Below are 17,815 nucleotides of genomic sequence, written 5' to 3'. Positions count from 1 at the left end.
AATTTCAACTCTGGGGGGCGCTATACCCATATTATTCAGAGCCATTAAAAAACGGCGCTGAGGCATAAGTACCCTTAACTGCAGCCATTAAAAGGTGTATCGGCAGTTGTTACGGGGGTTAAGTATCTTCTATCATATAGACCCCTCAAAGTGACTTCAAACGTGATGTGGTCCCTAAAAAAAAATGGTTTTGTAAATTTTGTTGGAAAAAATGAAAAATCACTGGTCAACTTTTAAACCTTATAACTTCCTAACAAAAAAAAATGATGGTTCCCAAATTGTGCTGATTTAAAGTAGACATGTGGGAAATATTATTTATTTATTACCTATTTTGTGTGACATATCTCTGTGATTTAAGGGCATGAAAATTCAAAGTTAGAAAATTGTGAAATTTTCGCCAAATTTCCATTTTTCACAAATAAACACAAGTCATACCGAAGAAATTTTACCAATATTACAAAGTACAATATGTCAAGAAAAAAGCGATCTCAGAATCACCGGGACACGTTGAAGATTTTCAGAGTTATTACCTCATAAAGTGACAGTGGTCAGAATTGTAAAAATTGGCATGGTAATTAATGTGCAAACCACCTTCGGGGGTAAAGGGGTTAAAGATCTGGGCAGCTAAGGGTCAGCAAATTCTAATTCCAGGGGGTAGGATGGATTCACCAAGATGTAAGTTGTGGTCAAAACTGGCATCACTCCATTAGAAGAATTTCCATTGCCCAAAGTAATGGGGACAGTCTAAATCCATTCTGGCTGAAATTAATAGGTCCTATGGATAGAACTATAGATTAATTAAATTGCTTCATCTCGTCCCACCCTGAACATTAACCTGTTCTGGGATGCCCTTAAGACGTACTTGAGAGGATGTTTATCTTCTACAATTTCTTATATTAAACAGGTAACCTCGAGGGAGGACGATGAAATGGAACAACGACTAAAAGACTCAGAAGCAGCATATATATCTAATCAAACTAATGAAAATAGAATTGCATGGCTGACTTTCCAGAGGCTTTATACCCAATACATGGACACTAAATCTAAATGCAAACTATTTTTTACCCGTTAGTCCTATTTTGAATTTGGGAACCAGTCAAGTAAATTTTGGGTGTTTTGGTGCATCAACATAACACATTAATACTATACTCCAAATCCGGACATCGGATAATTCAATAGTGACCTCAACTGAGGTTTCTATGATTATTATAGAGCATAATACAGTTCTAGGAGTGGTCTCGGTATCCTACAATGCCTGGACTATCTATAGGACGTAAAATTCCCCACGCTGAGTTCTACTCTGCAGGCCTTTTTAGATGCTGATTTCACTATAGAGGAAATAGAAGGTGCCATGATGGATATGGCCTCTGGGAAGGCTCCTGGACCAGATGGGTTCCCCATTGAAATGGAAAATATAGGGATATAGTGGCACCACTTCTTTTGAGGGTGTATCGGGGGATTTGGGAAGGGGAATATCTGCCAGACTCCTTTTATGAAGCAAATATTATTATACTTAAGAAAGAAGGGAAGGACCCCCTTGAGTGTGGATCTTATCGCCCCATATTGCTGGTTATTGTGGATTATAAAATTTTTACCAAGGTTCTGGCCTTTAGACTAAACTCTGTTATATTGAATCTTATATACCCTGACCAGACTGGTCTCATGCCTGGTAAGGGCACTTCTGTTATTGTCAGACGGGTCCAATCGGTAATTCAATATAGTTCTTTGGTGCCGGACAATAATTGGGCTCTGGCGTCGTTGGACGTGACTAAAGCCTTCGACTCCCTTGAATGGCCTTTCTTGTTTATGGAGTTATGGTTTTGGTGCTAGATTTCAAAAGTGGATAGGTGCAATATATGCGAAACCTAAAGCTCGTATAATTATAAATAATTCTGTATCCGAATCGTTTTCCCTATCTAGGGGAATGCGTCAGGGGTGCCCCCTCTCCCTGGCCCCCTTTGTCCTTGCAATCGAGGCAATAGTAATACGCATAAGGTCCTCTCCAAATATCAGGGATACAAGCATAGATGATCGCCTAGACACTATTGGCTTATAAGCTGATGACATGCTGTTATTCATGGACAGGGCAGAAGAGACGCTCCCACATGTGATTACTACTATAGATAAATTTAGTAAATGCTTGGGATTATATATTAATTGGGATAAGTCCGCCCTATGATCCCTATCTCATAGCCCAATGGCCCACCTTGATACCTTAACTTCGTTGCCTATGGTGTCTTATTTTAAATACAGTTAGGTCCACATATATTTGGACAGAGACAACATTTTTCTAATTTTGGTTCTAGACATTGTCATGCTCGCGCCTTGGCTGATTGGCGCGAGCCGGGGGGTTGTGGCCCCACTGTGCCACAGACCAGACTACCCTGGAAGGGGCGTGACTACGACAGCTACCTCGGTCTCCACTGGAGCCTCTGATGATGAGGTCAGGCTTGTGCGGCAGATAGCCGTCGGGTGCCAATCCAGGGTGGTGTCTGGCTGTGGCTGCTGATCCCACTCAGGGACAAGTCACTTGGACAGAAGCTACAGATAAGCAGGCAGTTAGGCACGGCAGGCACAGCAGGCACAGCTTGAGACACAGGGCAGGCAGGTGTGGTGTGGTGTATGAAGGAACAGGTTTTGGACCTGTTCACACAGGAGGTGCAGATATGGATACAGGCAGGAGTGAGAAGTAGGCGGAGCCGCAGGAGTGCAGAGTAGGCGGAGCCGCAGGAGCGCAAAGAAAAGGGAATTCTTAAAAATGGTGTAAGAATAGTGTCTAGGAGAGCATTAACTTTGGGCAATAGTTTGTCACCTAGTTTATATAGTTCAGACAACAGTAACAATAAAAAAAGCAATTGGTTGTCATAAATGTGGCCAATCATTATGCAAAACCTGTCACTTTTCACCCAAAACGTTATCTTTTTCTGATTCTACCAATAATAAAGTGTATAAAAGCAAAGAATTCTTGAATTGCAACTCAAACTATGTAATTTATGTTGCTGAGTGTACCAAATGCAGTTTAAAATATGTAGGGTCTACTATCCGCAAATTAAAGGAAAGAATACGTGAACATCTATATGATGTTGTGCAAACCACTAACAGAAATGTCTCTAATTTATCGAAGCATTTTATTTCCGTCCATAATAGGGATCTATCTAGTATGAAAATTTATGCGATGGAAAGAATTAAAAGAAATATACGAGGTGGAGATAAAGAAAAATTCCTACGAAATCGAGAAGCGTATTGGATCTATGTACTTGATACACGTGCACCCTCAGGCTTGAATTTAAGAAAAGAATTTATGCTGCATTATTGATTTTTCAATTTTTTTATTTATATATTACTTAATTTTCTTTCTTTTTCTATATATATTTAGTTTCTCACATTTTTGATATATGATTTGCATTTTTGATTAATTGATTTTGATCACTTGTGTCTTGATTTTATATATTGTCCAGCTGATGTTTTGAGGTTACTCTGAGTCTAAGAGCAATTTCTGCTCGAAACGCGTTCAGAGATTCTTGGATTATCCCCATGCGGTAACTCCTTCTGGTTTACCGATTTTCTGATCACAAGCAGTCATGTATTCATTTTTTAATATTATCAAATAAATTTCTTGAATTTTACTTCTTGGAGCTGGACTTTTTTCTTCTTTGGAGCCTCAGGAGTGCAGAGTAGGCGGAGCCGCAGGAGTGCGGAGCTTGCAAGATAGCAAGGTAGGCGGAGCTTGCAAGAGTGCTAGGGACAGACAGGGAGGACACAGGGAAAGACACAGCAGGGAAAGCAACCACAGACAAGGAGACTGACAGACAGAGGTAAGACAGAGTTCAGACAGACACAGCACAAGACAAGGTACAGGGACCAAAGGATACAGGGACCAGGATATACTGCCTCCTGGAGGGCGAGCAAAGAAGTACCAGGCAAGTACTCAGACAAAGCTAGGACAAGACAGGGACCAGGATATAAGCCTCCTGGCGGGCACTCAGAGTGTACTAGAAATGCTAGGAGTAAAGCCTCTCAAGTAAGGCAAGACAAAGGACAGGGCCTGGCTACCTCCGTAGCAAGGAGCTAACTGAGTAGAGACATTGCACAGGCAAGGGTTAGTGGGTGTGGCGACCCTATATAGTAAAGATCTCCAGGTGATTGGTTGGGGACAGATTAGACTGGTGCACCCCGACTGCATATGAAGCAGAGAGTTCAGGCGCCGCCCCCCTATACACACAGTCAGGAAACATGAAGAGAACAAGTAGGAAAACAAGAGGCAGAGCGCATGGAGCTGGCAGCAGACAGAAATCACCGCATGACCAGGAGCAGCGAGTAAGTTGGTGTGCGGGGATAGTAGGCCATGCAGTGATGCCAGCAGGGTTGTTACAGACATTACCACAATGAATTTTAAACAAAACAATTCAGATGCAGTTGAAGTTCAGACTTTCAGCTTTTATCTGAGGGTATCCACATTAAAATTGGATGAAGGGTTTAGGACTTTCAGCTCCTTAACATGTGCCACCCTGTTTTTAAAGGGACCAAAAGTAATTGGACAGATGAAATAATTGTAAATAAAATGTTCATTTCTAGTACTTGGTTGAAAACCCTTTGCTGGCATTGACTCCCTGAAGTCTTGAACATCACCAGACTCTGTTTCCTCCTTTTTGATGCTCTGCCAGGCCTTTTACTGCAGTGGTTTTCAGTTGCTGCTTGTTTGTGGGCCTTTCTGTCTGAAGTTTAGTCTTTAACAAGTGAAATGCATGCTCAATTGGGTTGAGATCAGGTGACTGACTTGGCCATTCAAGAATATTCCACTTCTTTGCTTTAATAAACTCCTGGGTTGCTTTGGCTTTATGCTTTGGGTCATTGTCCATCTGTAGTATGAAACGACAACCAATCAGTTTGGCTGCATTTGGCTGGATCTGAGCACACAGTATGGCTCTCAATACCTCAGAATTCATTCGGCTGCTTCTGTCCTGTGTCACATCATCAATAAACACTAGTGACCCAGTGCCACTGGCAGCCATGCATGCCCAAGCCATCACACTGCCTCCGCCGTGTTTTACAGATGATGTGGTATGCTTTGGATCATGAGCTGTACCACACCTTCGCCATACTTTTCTCTTTCCATCATTCTGGTAGAGGTTGATCTTGGTTCCATCTGTCCAAAGAATGTTCTTCCAGAACTGTGCTGGCTTTTTTAGATGTTTTTTAGCAAAGTCCAGTCTAGCCTTTTTATTCTTGATGCTTATGAGTGGCTTGCACCGTGCAGTGAACCCTCTGTATTTACTTTCATGCAGTCTTCTCTTTATGGTAGATTTTGATATTGATACGCCTACCTCCTGGAGAGTGTTGTTCACTTGGTTGGCTGTTGTGAAGGGGTTTCTCTTCACCATGGAGACTATTCTGCGATCATCCACCACTGTTGTCTCCCGTGGGTGCCCAGGTCTTTTTGCATTGATGAGTTCACCAGTGCTTTCTTTCTTTCTCAGGATGTACCAAACTGTAGATTTTGCCACTCCTAATGTTGCAGCAATTTCTCTGATGGTTTTTTTCTGTTTTTGCAGCTTAAGGATGGCTTGTTTCACCTGCATGGAGAGCTCTTTTGACTGCATGTTTCCTTCACAGCAAAACCTTCCAAATGCAAGCACCACACCTCAAATCAACTCCAGGCCTTTTATCTGCTTAATTGAGAATGACATAATGAAGGGATTGCCCACACATGTCCATGAAATAGCCTTGGAGTCAATTGTCCAATTACTTTTGGTCCCTTTAAAAACAGGGTGACACATGTTAAGGAGCTGAAACTCCTAAACCCTTCATACAATTTTAATGTGGATACCCTCAAATGAAAGCTGAAAGTCTGAACTTCAACTGCATCTGAATTGTTTTGTTTAAAATTCATTGTGGTAATGTCTAGAACCAAAATTAGAAAAATGTTGTCTCTGTCCAAATATATATATGGACCTAACTGTATTTAGGAATTAATATATCCAAAAATAGTGATCTTGACCTACAATTCAATATCATTCCATTACTGGAACTAGTCAAACTTAAATTTGCCTGGTGGGGTAAGCTTCAGTTATCTGTAGCTTGCCGCATAAATCTAATTAAGATGATTTTACTTCCTAAGCTTAGCTACTCCCTCCAGCATAGTGTGGTGTTGATTCCTAAATACGTCTTCACAAATTTAAATTTCCTGACCATATCTTTTATATGGGGGAAACCAAGCTTAAACTTTGCACTCTACAGAGGCCTAAACAGATGGGGGCAGCGGCATTACCGGATTTCTATTTACATTATCTGACCAGACAGATTAAGGCTTTAAGTAAACGGATGCCCGATAATTACCTCCCCAACTCAGAAAGTCATCCAGCTCATGCTGCAAAGGTTGATTGCCCGTTGGGCTTCCTAGAGGCAGATAAACTTAATGTCCCTCGATTATTACCTTTACTTTGATTAGCGCGGTCAGTTTAGAGATAAATTAAAAAAGTAATCCACTTTGAGGATATTATAGCTGAAATGCCGCTATGGAACAATACTCATTTCCCGGTGTTGCTGGGCCACCCGTCCACTGATTTCTGGATTTCACTTAATGTTTCCTCGATCAAGGATTTATATGAAGGTAATATCCTTTGACCAAACACAATCTAATATAATGTCCCGAGGTCCCAATTTTTTCTCTACCTTCAGCTCAGATCAGCTTTCCAGTCGCATTTACGCTATATGAGTACGACCCAAATTCTCTCATCTTTCCCTTTAATAGGAATCCTTAAATCACAAGGTCCCCAGGGTCTCATTTCTGCTTTTACATGTACATGTTGTTGGTGGGAACTAACTCTGCTATAGTGTCAATTAAGGGAAGGTGGGAGGGTCTCGGTCCTGATGCTCAAGATGAGGATTGGGAGGAGATTCTTGAATCTCCAATTAAGGTGTCCCCATCATTCAATAATAGATTGACCCAGTTATATATAATACACCAGTCATATCTAACTCTGTCACAGCTTTTCAAAATGGGTCGGTACCGAACATCGGAGTGTTTGAGATGTCGCTCGCAGGAAGCAAATTTTGTACATATGATATGGGGCTGCCCTATTACTGGAATGAGGTAACATTGTTGCTGACATCCCTAGTACAACCTCCTGTTCCTCTTAACCCTTAACCCACTAGTCTGCTTATTTGGGGTGATAGACAAGGGAATATGAGGACAATATGTTAAGATTTTCCTACGTGAGACACTCTTTCTGGCTAGGAAGGTGTTGGCATTACATTGGATGGGTGGTGTACATCCCTCTCCCAAAGCATGGATCGAATTGGTAAATTCAATTACAGTTGTGGCCAAAAGTATTGACACCCCTGCAATTCTGTCAGATAATACTCAGTTTCTTCTTGAAAATGATTGCAAACACAAATTCTTTGGTATTATTATCTTCATTTAATTTGTCTTAAATGAAAAAACACAAAAAGAATTGTCCTAAAGCCAAATTGGATATAATTCCACACCAAACACAAAAAAGAGGGTGGACAAAAGTATTGGCACTGTTCGAAAAATCATGTGATGCTTCTCTAATTTGTGTAATTAACAGCATCTGTAACTTACCTGTGGCACCTAACAGGTGTTGGCAATAACTAAATCACACTTGCAGCCAGTTGACATGGATTAAAGTTGACTCAACCTCTGTCCTGTGTCCTTGTGTGTACCACATTGAGCATGGAGAAAAGAAAGAAGACCAAAGAACTGTCTGAGGACTTGAGAAACCAAATTGTGAGGAAGCATGAGCAATCTCCAAAGACCTGAATGTTCCTGTGTCTACCGTGCGCAGTGTCATCAAGAAGTTTAAAGCCCATGGCACTGTGGCTAACCTCCCTAGATGTGGACGGAAAAGAAAAATTGACAAGAGATTTCAACACAAGATTGTGCAGATGTTGGATAAAGAACCTCGACTAACATCCAAACAAGTTCAAGCTGCCCTGCAGTCCGAGGGTACAACAGTGTCAACCCGTACTATCCGTCGGCGTCTGAATGAAAAGGGACTGTATGGTAGGAGACCCAGGAAGACCCCACTTCTTACCCCGAGACATAAAAAAAGCCAGGCTGGAGTTTGCCAAAACTTACCTAAAAAAGCCTAAAACGTTTTGGAAGAATGTTCTCTGGTCAGATGAGACAAAAGTAGAGCTTTTTGGGCAAAAGCATCAACATAGAGTTTACAGGAGAAAAAAAGAGGCATTCAAAGAAAAGAACACGGTCCCTACAGTCAAACATGGCGGAGGTTCCCTGATGTTTTGGGGTTGCTTTGCTGCCTCTGGCACTGGACTGCTTGACCGTGTGCATGGCATTATGAAGTCTGAAGACTACCAACAAATTTTGCAGCATAATGTAGGGCCCAGTGTGAGAAAGCTGGGACTCCCTCAGAGGTCATGGGTCTTCCAGCAGGACAATGACCCAAAACACACTTCAAAAAGCACTAGAAAATGGTTTGAGAGAAAGCACTGGAGACTTCTAAGGTGGCCAGCAATGAGTCCAGACCTGAATCCCATAGAACACCTGTGGAGAGATCTAAAAATGGATGTTTGGAGAAGGCACCCTTCAAATATCAGGGACCTGGAGCAGTTTGCCAAAGAAGAATGGTCTAAAATTCCAGCAGAGCATTGTAAGAAACTCATTGATGGTTACCGGAAGCGGTTGGTCACAGTTATTTTTGCTAAAGGTTGTTTAACCAAGTATTTGGCTGAGGGTGCCAATACTTTTGTCTGGCCCATTTTTGGAGTTGTGTGTGAAATGATCAATGTTTTGCTTCATTCTCTTTTGTGTTTTTTCATTTAAGACAAATTAAATGAAGATAATAATACCAAAGAATTTGTGTTTGCAATCATTTTCAGGAAGAAACTGAGTATTGTCTGACAGAATTGCAGGGGTGTCAATACTTTTGGCCACAACTGTATATCGTACAAGCGGACATTATATCAAAACAGGGGCAGTTTAGGGAAATTTGACAAGATTTGACAGGTGGAAATCTTCTCATCTTACTGTACCGGACGTGGTGGTCTGGTATCACCGTGAATGTTATGGTTAAAATACATCGAGTCATACTCTATCTATGGCATCATATGGCTGTTAATATTGCGTAACTATACTTGGCGGCGGGACAGTTGTAGTTTAATTAGGTGTATAGTATCATTTGGAGGTACTGTATGTACTACCAAATGGATATAAAGTTAAGTAATTTTCTCTGTTCACTTGTTCAGTGGTCTATTATTCATACAGCAATATATGGACTCACGAAAATTTAATTGTACAAATAATTTAATGTACAAATTTGCTGTTTTCTTATAACTACTCTGACAAGTGCACGTGTATTATTTTGGTTGTATACATACAGTAGAGACCAAAAGTTTGGACACACCTTCTCATTCAAAGAGTTCTTTATTTTCATGACTATGAAAATTGTAGATTCACTCTGAAGGCATCAAAACTATGAATTACCACATGTGGAATTATATAATTAACAAAAAAGTGTGAAACAACTGAAAATATGTCTTATATTCTAGGTTCTTCAAAGTAGCCACCTTTTGCTTTGATTTCTGCTTTGCACACTCTTGGCATTCTCTTGATGAGCTTCAAGAGGTAGTCACTAGAAATGGTGTTCACTTCACAGGTGTGCCCTGTCAGGTTTAATAAGTGGGATTTCTTAACTTATAAATGAGGTTGGGACCATAAGTTGTGTTGTGCAGAAGTCTGGTGGATACACAGCTGATAGTCCTACTGACTAGACTGTTAGAATTTGTATTATGGCAAGAAAAAAGCAGCTAAGTAAAGAAAAACGAGTGTCCATCATTACTTTAAGAAATGAAGGTCAGTCAGTCCGAAAAATTGGGAAAACTTTGAAAGTGTCCCCAAGTGCAGTGGCAAAAGCCATCAAGCGCTACAAAAAAAACGGGCTCACATGTGGACCGCCCCAGGAAAGGAAGACCAAGAGTCACCTCTGCTGCGGAGGATAAGGTCATCCGAGTCACCAACCTCAGAAATTGCAGGTTAACAGCAGCTCAGATTAGAGACCAGGTCAATGCCACACAGTTCTAGCAGCAGACACATCTCTACAACAACTGTTAAGAGGAGACTTTGTGCAGCAGGCCTTCATGGTAAAATAGCTGCTAGGAAACCACTGCTAAGACAGGCAACAAGCAGAAGAGACTTGTTTGGGCTAAAGAACACAAGGAATGGACATTAGACCAGTGGAAATCTGTGCTTTGGTCTGATGAGTCCAAATCTGAGATCTTTCGTTCCAACCACCGTGTCTTTGTGCGACGCAGAAAAGGTGAACGGATGGACTCTACATGCCTGGTTCCCACCGTGAAGCATGGAGGAGGAGGTGTGATGGTGTGGGGTTGCTTTGCTGGTGACACAGTTGGGGATTTATTCAAAATTGAAGGCATACTGAACCAGCATGGCTACCACAGCATCTTGCAGTGGCATGCTATTCCATCCGGTTTGCGTTTAGTTGGACCATCATTTATTTTTCAACAGGACAATGACCCCAAACACACCTCCAGGCTGTGTAAGGGCTATTTGACCAAGAAGGAGAGTGATGGGGTGCTACGCCAGATGTCCTGGCCTCCACAGTCACCAGACCTGAACCCAATCGAGATGGTTTGGGGTGAGCTGGACCGCAGAGTGAAGGCAAAAGGGCCAACAAGTGCTAAGCATCTCTGGGAACTCCTTCAAGAGTGTTGGAAGACCATATCCGGTGACTACCTCTTGAAGCTCATCAAGAGAATGCCAAGAATGTGCAAAGCAGTAATCAAAGCAAAAGGTGGCTACTTTGAAGAACCTAGAATATAAGACATATTTTCATTGTTTCACACTTTTTGTTAATTATATAATTCCACATGTGTTAATTCATAGTTTTCATGTCTTCAGAGTGAATCTACAATTTTCATAGTCATAAAAATAAAGAAAACTCTTTGAATGAGAAGGTGTGTCCAAACTTTTGGTCTGTACTGTATGTGTACATGTTATTTTGTGGTTAATAAACGAATTAAAAAAAGTAATGGTGATAGTGGCAGAATGGTGACCACTTGATAAAGCCTATAAAGCAGTGACAGCCGGTGAATGAGAAGAATCTGTGACTTCTCTGAAGTTAGTGGTTATTACTCACCTGGGCCTTTATCTGTAGGAATATTCTCATTACACCCCTCATCACTCCTCACATATGTCTCTGTAGTATTAATATGGGTCATATGTTTACCCTGAAACAAATTTTGTAAGAGTCATTGACAGATGAAGCAGTCACATCTATGATCAGCTCTAATCCTGCCATCTCCACCGTTCTCATTACACAAGTATAAAACATATAATACTGGTGGATAAAACATGACTGAGCACAAGACCTTCACAGCCGTCTACACATCATAGGGGAGATCTCATGACACCTTCTCTCCATCTACCTGATGATCCTTAGGAACATTAGGATTTTCTTGTTTACAGTCCTGTGGTAGAAGAGGACGGGGACATCTCTCTGGTGTTGTCATCTTACTGGATAGATCTGGAGGAAACATATATAGGGACTGAGCTAATTCTTTGCACACAGATTATAGGCCATGTGTATTTAGTCCTGTCTATTACCTGGTGATGTGAGGGGCTGGGGAACCTCCATCATGACGTCCTTGTATAGATCTTTGTGTCCTTCTACATACTCCCACTCCTCCGTGGAGAAATAGACGGTGACATCCTGACACCTTATAGGAACCTGACACATACAATGATACCGTCATCCCCCGATACCTTCATAGCATTACTGTATAATGTCCCAGCATTCTCAGCAGTGTCACCTCTCCAGTCAGCAGCTCTATCATCTTGTAGGTGAGTTCTAGGATCTTCTGGTCATTGATGTCCTCATGTATCACGGGGTGAGGTGTAGTCCCTGTGATTGGGCTCAGGGGTCTTCCACATCCCTCAGACACTGGTTCCTGACAGCGCTCACTAGAGGTCTTCTTCACTACTGTGTAATCCTGGTTATGGAGAGACACATTAATAAATCTCACTACAGACATTTCCAGAGTCCTCACCTCTCCAGTTCTGTCCATCTGTTATTCCCATAGATAAGAATGATGCAATGTGATGTCATCAGAATCTCTCACCTCTCCAGTAAGCCGGAAGAGGATCTCTAGGGTGAGGTGTAATATCCTCTCCGCTATCTTGTCCCTGTCCTCATCCATCCTTGATGGGTAAATCAGGGAAATTCTCTTATATAGAAGATCTCCACTGAAAGAATACTATACTGTAGGGACCTGAATGAGAAGAAGATGGCGATGTATTATAAAGGATCCAGTAATACAATTACTGGAGATAAAAAGGGGAAACATCAGGGGATGAAATATGTACAGATTCTGTACTCAAGATCTATTGTTGAAAAATCCCTTTTTCTACATCACGATGCCCATTAGATTCTGTTGTCAATAATGACTGTCTCATCCATGTGGGTTAAACATTGAAGAAAAAAAAAAAATTTAACAAAAGTTCCAGCACTTTGAGATTGATAATCTAAAAGTTATAGTTAATTGTAATTATCAAAACACTTAAAAAACCCTCCGAAAAACGCTGTTGCTGTTTTTTTGCAACGTTTTTTCATTGATTTCTATAGGTGAAAAAAATGCTGCAAAAACGCTGTATGACAGTATTCTTGGTACTGGATAAAGTCCATTCCTCGTCTAACTTAAAAGATTCCCCTGCGATTGTCTCATTAGACGCGGAAAAGGCCTTTGACATCATTAATTGGGAGTGGTTATACAAGGTCTTAACAAGGATGTCTTTAACAGATCCCTTCTTTAATTACATTCGAAATCTCTACTCTTCTCCGAGAGCTCAAGTATACACTCCGGCTATTCTGTCTACTCCCTTCCCTCTCGAAAAGGGAATGAGACAGGGACGCCCGTTGTCCCCCCTCCTTTTAAACTGGAACCCTGAGTCCGCATTTTATAGGATCCAAATACATTTTCCGGGATCCAGTTTACCAACAAATGGGTTCAAGCAGCTTTATTTGCAGATTATATCATTTTGTTTATGTCCAATCCCTCTCAACATCTGCCGATAGTGCTTGACCTGCTTAGGGATTTTAGTACTTACTTGGGTTTTTTAAAATTAATGTAAAAAAAAAAATAATGTGAAATACTTCCATTAACTGAAAAAGGAATAAAGCTTTACTCAACTATGTCACTGGTGCGCAGAAAATTGCCCCAAGATTAAAACATGGAGGACCGTTAAAACAGAAACAACCTACATAAGAAAAATCCTCCAAATAGTACTTTCAAAATATAAACTTTATTGAGTCATATTTAAAATACCGGTATTTATAAAAGGGATGACAATACACACAACAAAAAATGAAAAAAAAAAAAAAAGAAAAAAACAAGCAAACATTGAGCAGATGGAAAAATTATGGCCAATAATAATGGTAAATATGTCAAATCTTGCAATAATAATATCCCTGAATAAATAAATAACAGCAAAATGCTTTAAATGGGGGATGCAAGCAACTGAAAGTTCTAGCACATCAAACTGGACATACAAGCTGGGTTATAATCATCTTGGGAACAGGAACCCATATGAATAAAATCATTAGGCATAAAAGATGATAATAATTGGGGATCTATAAGCTAAATAAATTTCTTTGCACATCCTGACCGGTCAGTAGACAAAATATATAAAGTGCATAGCAATAATAAAATATATACAGTGCATTTAGTTATAGAATAATCATAGTTACCCAGGATCCAAACTGCTACAATGTATCCCTTGACACGTGTTTCGAGTGTCTCTTCCTCAGAAGGGAACCAACTAAACAGAGCAGCCATCTATACCCAAATCCCCTCCTTTACTGATGACGGTAAGATCCTCTCTTCTTATTCCCCCTCAGATCATATGAAGGTGTTCCCAAATCTCAGCAAGGACTGTCTCACGCCAAGCACTGGGCAGCACGGTGGCTCAGTGGTTAGCGCTGCAGCCTTGCAGTGCTTGGGGTCCTGGGTTCGAATCCCACCAAGGCCAACATCTGCAAGGAGTTTGTATGTTCTCCCCGTGTTTGCGTGGGTTTCCTCCGGGTATTCCGGTTTCCTCCCACACTCCAAAGACATACTGATAGGGAATTTAGAATTGTGAGCCCTATCAGTGATGATAATGTGTGCAAACTGTAAAGCGCTGCAGAATATGTTAGCGCTATATAAAAATAAAGATTATTATTAATTATTATAAGTACAGGAATGCTCCAAGTAAGTCCTGGAAGCTCTTCAGTGTGAAAGAAATCAGTCCAAGAGCTCAGAGGAGCAAGGTAAAAAGTTCCTCTCGCCGGAGCATGTGTCACGATTTAAAGTGCCACATGTGTTAATAAAGCAGAAGTCTTATCTAGTACACCATGGTTGTGCTGTATTAATTTCCTTTTTGAAAACATAATTTTAATATTTGGAGTTTGGAAGGTATAGAAGAACGTATTTTGCTCACAGAATTTGGTGCAGAGCGATGCAGCAGTCTTGAAATTGCCAAACTTTTGAAGCGTGATCACCGAACAATCAAGCGTTCCATGGCAAATATCCAACAAGGTCGCAAGAAGCGTGTTGATAAAAAAAAGGCGCAAAATAATTGCCCATGAATTGAGGAAAATCAAGCGTCAAGTTGCCATTTGCCACCAGTTTTGCCATATTTCAGAGCTGCAACGTTACTGGAGTATCAAAAAGCACAAAGGTGTGCCATACTCAGGGACATGGGCAAGGTAAGGAAGGCTGAAAAACGACCACCTTTCAACAAGAAACATAAGATAAAACATCAAGACTGGGCCAAGAAATATCTTAAGACTGATTTTTCTAAGGTTTTATGGACTGATGAAATGAGAGCGACTCTTGATGGGTCAGATGGATGGGCCCGAGGCTGGGTCAGTAAAGGGCAGAGAGCTCCACTCCGACTCAGGCACCAGCAAGGTGGAGGTGGGGTACTGGTATGGGCTGGTATCATCAAAGATGAACTTATGGGACCTTTTCGGGTTGAGGATGGCGTGAAGCTCAACTCCCAGACCTACTGGCAGTTTCTGGAAGACGCCTTCTTCAAGCAGTGGTACAGGAAGAAGTCAGTATCGTTCAAGAAAAACATGATTTTCCTGCAGGACAATGCTCTATCACATGCATTCAAATACTCCACAGCGTGGCAACCCAGTAAAGGTCTAAAAGAAGAAAAAATAATGACATGGCCCCCTTGTTCACCTGATCTGAACCCCATAGAGAACCTGTGGTCCCTCATAAAATGTGAGATCTACAGGGAGGGAAAACAGTACACCTCTTGGAACAGTGTCAGGGAGGCTGTGGTGGCAGCGGCACGCAATGTCGATCGTAAACAGATCAAGCAACTGACAGAATCTATGGATGGAAGGCTTTTGAGTGTCATCGTAAAGAAAGGTGGCTATATTGGTCACTGATTTTTTTTTTTTGTTTTTGAATGTCAGAAATGTTTATTTCTAAATTTTGTGTTGTTATATTGGTTTACCTGGTGAAAATAAACAAGTGAGATGGGTATATATTTGGTTTTTATTAAGTTGCCTAATAATTCTGCACAGTAATTGTTACCTGAAAAAACAGATATCCTCCTAAGATAGCCAAATCTAAAAGAAACCCACTCCAACTTCCAAAAATATTAAGCTTTGATATTTATGAGTCTTTAGGGTTGATTGAGAATATAGTTGTTGTTCAATAATAAAAAGAATCCTCTCAAATACAACTTGCCTAATAATTCTGCACACAGTGTAGAGTGAGGAGGACTCTCGAGAAAAAGCGAATATCAAAAGCTGCAGCATAAGGTAAGAGGTTTATTCTTACAATTGTATTTCACTTATACTGAGAGCTGGTCTAGCTCAAATCCGGGTGAGTCATTTTTCAATTAATAGTCTAGTCCAAGAACTGAGAAAAAATACCTGCGTGCATGTGATCTGATCAGGGTATGAGTGCAAAATAGTGGTACTTATACTTGGAGGATTTTTGGAGTTGTAGCATCTCATTTAGCTGTTGAGACTGATCAACTCAGCAGGTGGGGTGTCTTGAAGTTCATTTAATGGTCGTATTGTAATATTGGTGGCTAAGTGCCTGATCACGATATTGGTGTAGGATTTGTGACTGTGTGTCTTCCTGTCTTATTGACGCCTCTCCATTGCTAACCTCAGGGCTTAATGTCACCTGACACTACAAAGGTGACATCAACCCCCCCCTCCAACTATCACCCCACTTGCCACCTCTACAGGGCAAGTGGGAAGAGTCGGACAAAGCGCCAGAATTGGCGCATCTAATAGATGAGCCTTTTCTGGGCAGCTTCGGGCTAGTTTTAGGCTGGGGGGGCTATATCAATGGCCCCTTACCAGCCTGAGAATATCAGCTCCCAGCTGTCAGCAATAGGAGGGGAACCCACTTTTCTTAAATTATTTACCGTACTTTTCGGACTATAAGACGCACCGGACCATAAGACGCACCCCAATTTTCAGTAGGAAAATAGGGGAAAAAAAAATAATGTGTCAAATGGGGGTCCGTCTTACAGTCCGAATTCAGCTTACCTGGGAAGGGATCCGGCACAGGTGGAGAAGTAGTCACAGGGGTCATTCAGTGGTCCAGGCTCGTGCGGTGGCAGCTCTGTGCTGGGGCAGGTTGGTTGTGCTGGGGCAGCTGTGCTGGGACTGGGGGAGCTGTGCTGGGGCAGGAGCAGCTGTGCTGGGGCAGGGGGAGCTGTGCTGGGGCAGGGGGAGCTGTGCTGGGGCAGGAGCAGGTGGGCTCTGCGGTGGTGGCAGCGGGCGGCGCTCTGCGGTGCGGTGGTGGCAGCGGGCTGTGCTCTGGTGCAGGGGCGGCGGCTCCGCCGGCATTTCTTCGCAGCCCGGAGGCCTCCGCACTTCCCTTGCTGGCCGCCGCCATGTTGCGGTGGCCTCCGGGAGCATGGACGCCGGAAAGATGGCCGCCGGTCTGGGGACGGCGCATGCGCGGGATCAGATCTCGTCCCGAGATCTCGGGGGACGAGATTCAAATCTCAGCAATGATATCTCGTCCCCCGAGATCTCGGGACGAGATCTGAAGCTGCGCATGCGCCGTCCCCGGACCGGCAGCCATCTTTCCGGCGTCCATGCTCCCGGAGGCCACCGTAACATGGCAGCAGCCAGCAAGGGAAGTGCGGAGGCCTCCGGGCTGCGAAGAAATGCCAGCGGAGCCGCCGCCCCTGCACCGGAGCACAGCCCGCTGCCACCACCGCACCGCAGAGCCCCGCCCGCTGCCACCAGGTTAGTACCGTGTATTGCGACCATAAGACGCACCCCCCACTTTCCCCAAAAATTTTGGGGGAAAAAAGTGCGTCTTATGGTCAGAAAAATACGGTAAATACTTAAAAAAACAGCATGGATACCCCTCTATTCTTGATAACCAACCTTGATGAAGCTGACAGCTGAGGGTTACAGCCCCCAGCTGTGAGTTTTGCCTGGTTGGTTAAACAAAATAAGGGGGAACGCACGCCGGGTTTTTCTTTCATTTATTTAGTTATATCGCAGGCGGTGGGTGAGGAATACCCTGATCATTTGCTCCTGCTGTCACTGTTACTAGCAGCAGCAGGTGTCAGATGATTGGAGCTATAGTCCCAAAAGCCCCCACCTGGTATAAAAAAATCCCTTATATAAAAAGAGCAAGCGGGCACTATCACAACAGTATTAGTTAGAGTCTATAATCACTGGGGGATCACTTGCATGACAGGTATAGAAACCAAAAAGGATCATGCAAAAAATAGGATCACCACACAGTATCGATAGGTACAAAATATGAACAAATT

General features: G+C 42.3%; 1 protein-coding gene across 5 annotated transcripts in view; it reads right to left on the bottom strand.

The window, feature by feature from the left end:
• The window catches only part of LOC141053008 (uncharacterized), a 76,321-nt gene that overhangs the window by 41,898 nt on the left and 16,608 nt on the right, over nt 1-17,815 (bottom strand). For 3 of the 5 annotated variants that reach the window (XM_073550330.1, XM_073550328.1, XM_073550329.1), the window contains 5 exons: nt 12,124-12,273; nt 11,815-11,994; nt 11,609-11,732; nt 11,431-11,528; nt 11,142-11,232 (listed from right to left, as the gene is read on the bottom strand). In XM_073550330.1, the coding sequence (XP_073406431.1) occupies nt 11,142-11,232; nt 11,431-11,528; nt 11,609-11,732; nt 11,815-11,994; nt 12,124-12,201 (571 nt within the window). In that variant the 5' untranslated portion in view covers nt 12,202-12,273. The remainder of the gene's footprint in view (nt 1-11,141; nt 11,233-11,430; nt 11,529-11,608; nt 11,733-11,814; nt 11,995-12,123; nt 12,274-17,815) is intronic. The other 2 variants (XM_073550331.1, XM_073550332.1) reach the window with 1 other exon arrangement.

This window comes from Dendrobates tinctorius, unplaced genomic scaffold (genome assembly GCF_039654945.1).
Source record: "Dendrobates tinctorius isolate UK_male_01 unplaced genomic scaffold, ASM3965494v1 ptg000164l, whole genome shotgun sequence".
Lineage (NCBI taxonomy): Eukaryota > Metazoa > Chordata > Amphibia > Anura > Dendrobatidae > Dendrobates > Dendrobates tinctorius.
The sequence above is the reverse complement of the archived record's forward strand: the minus strand, read 5'-3'. Positions and strand labels throughout refer to the sequence as shown.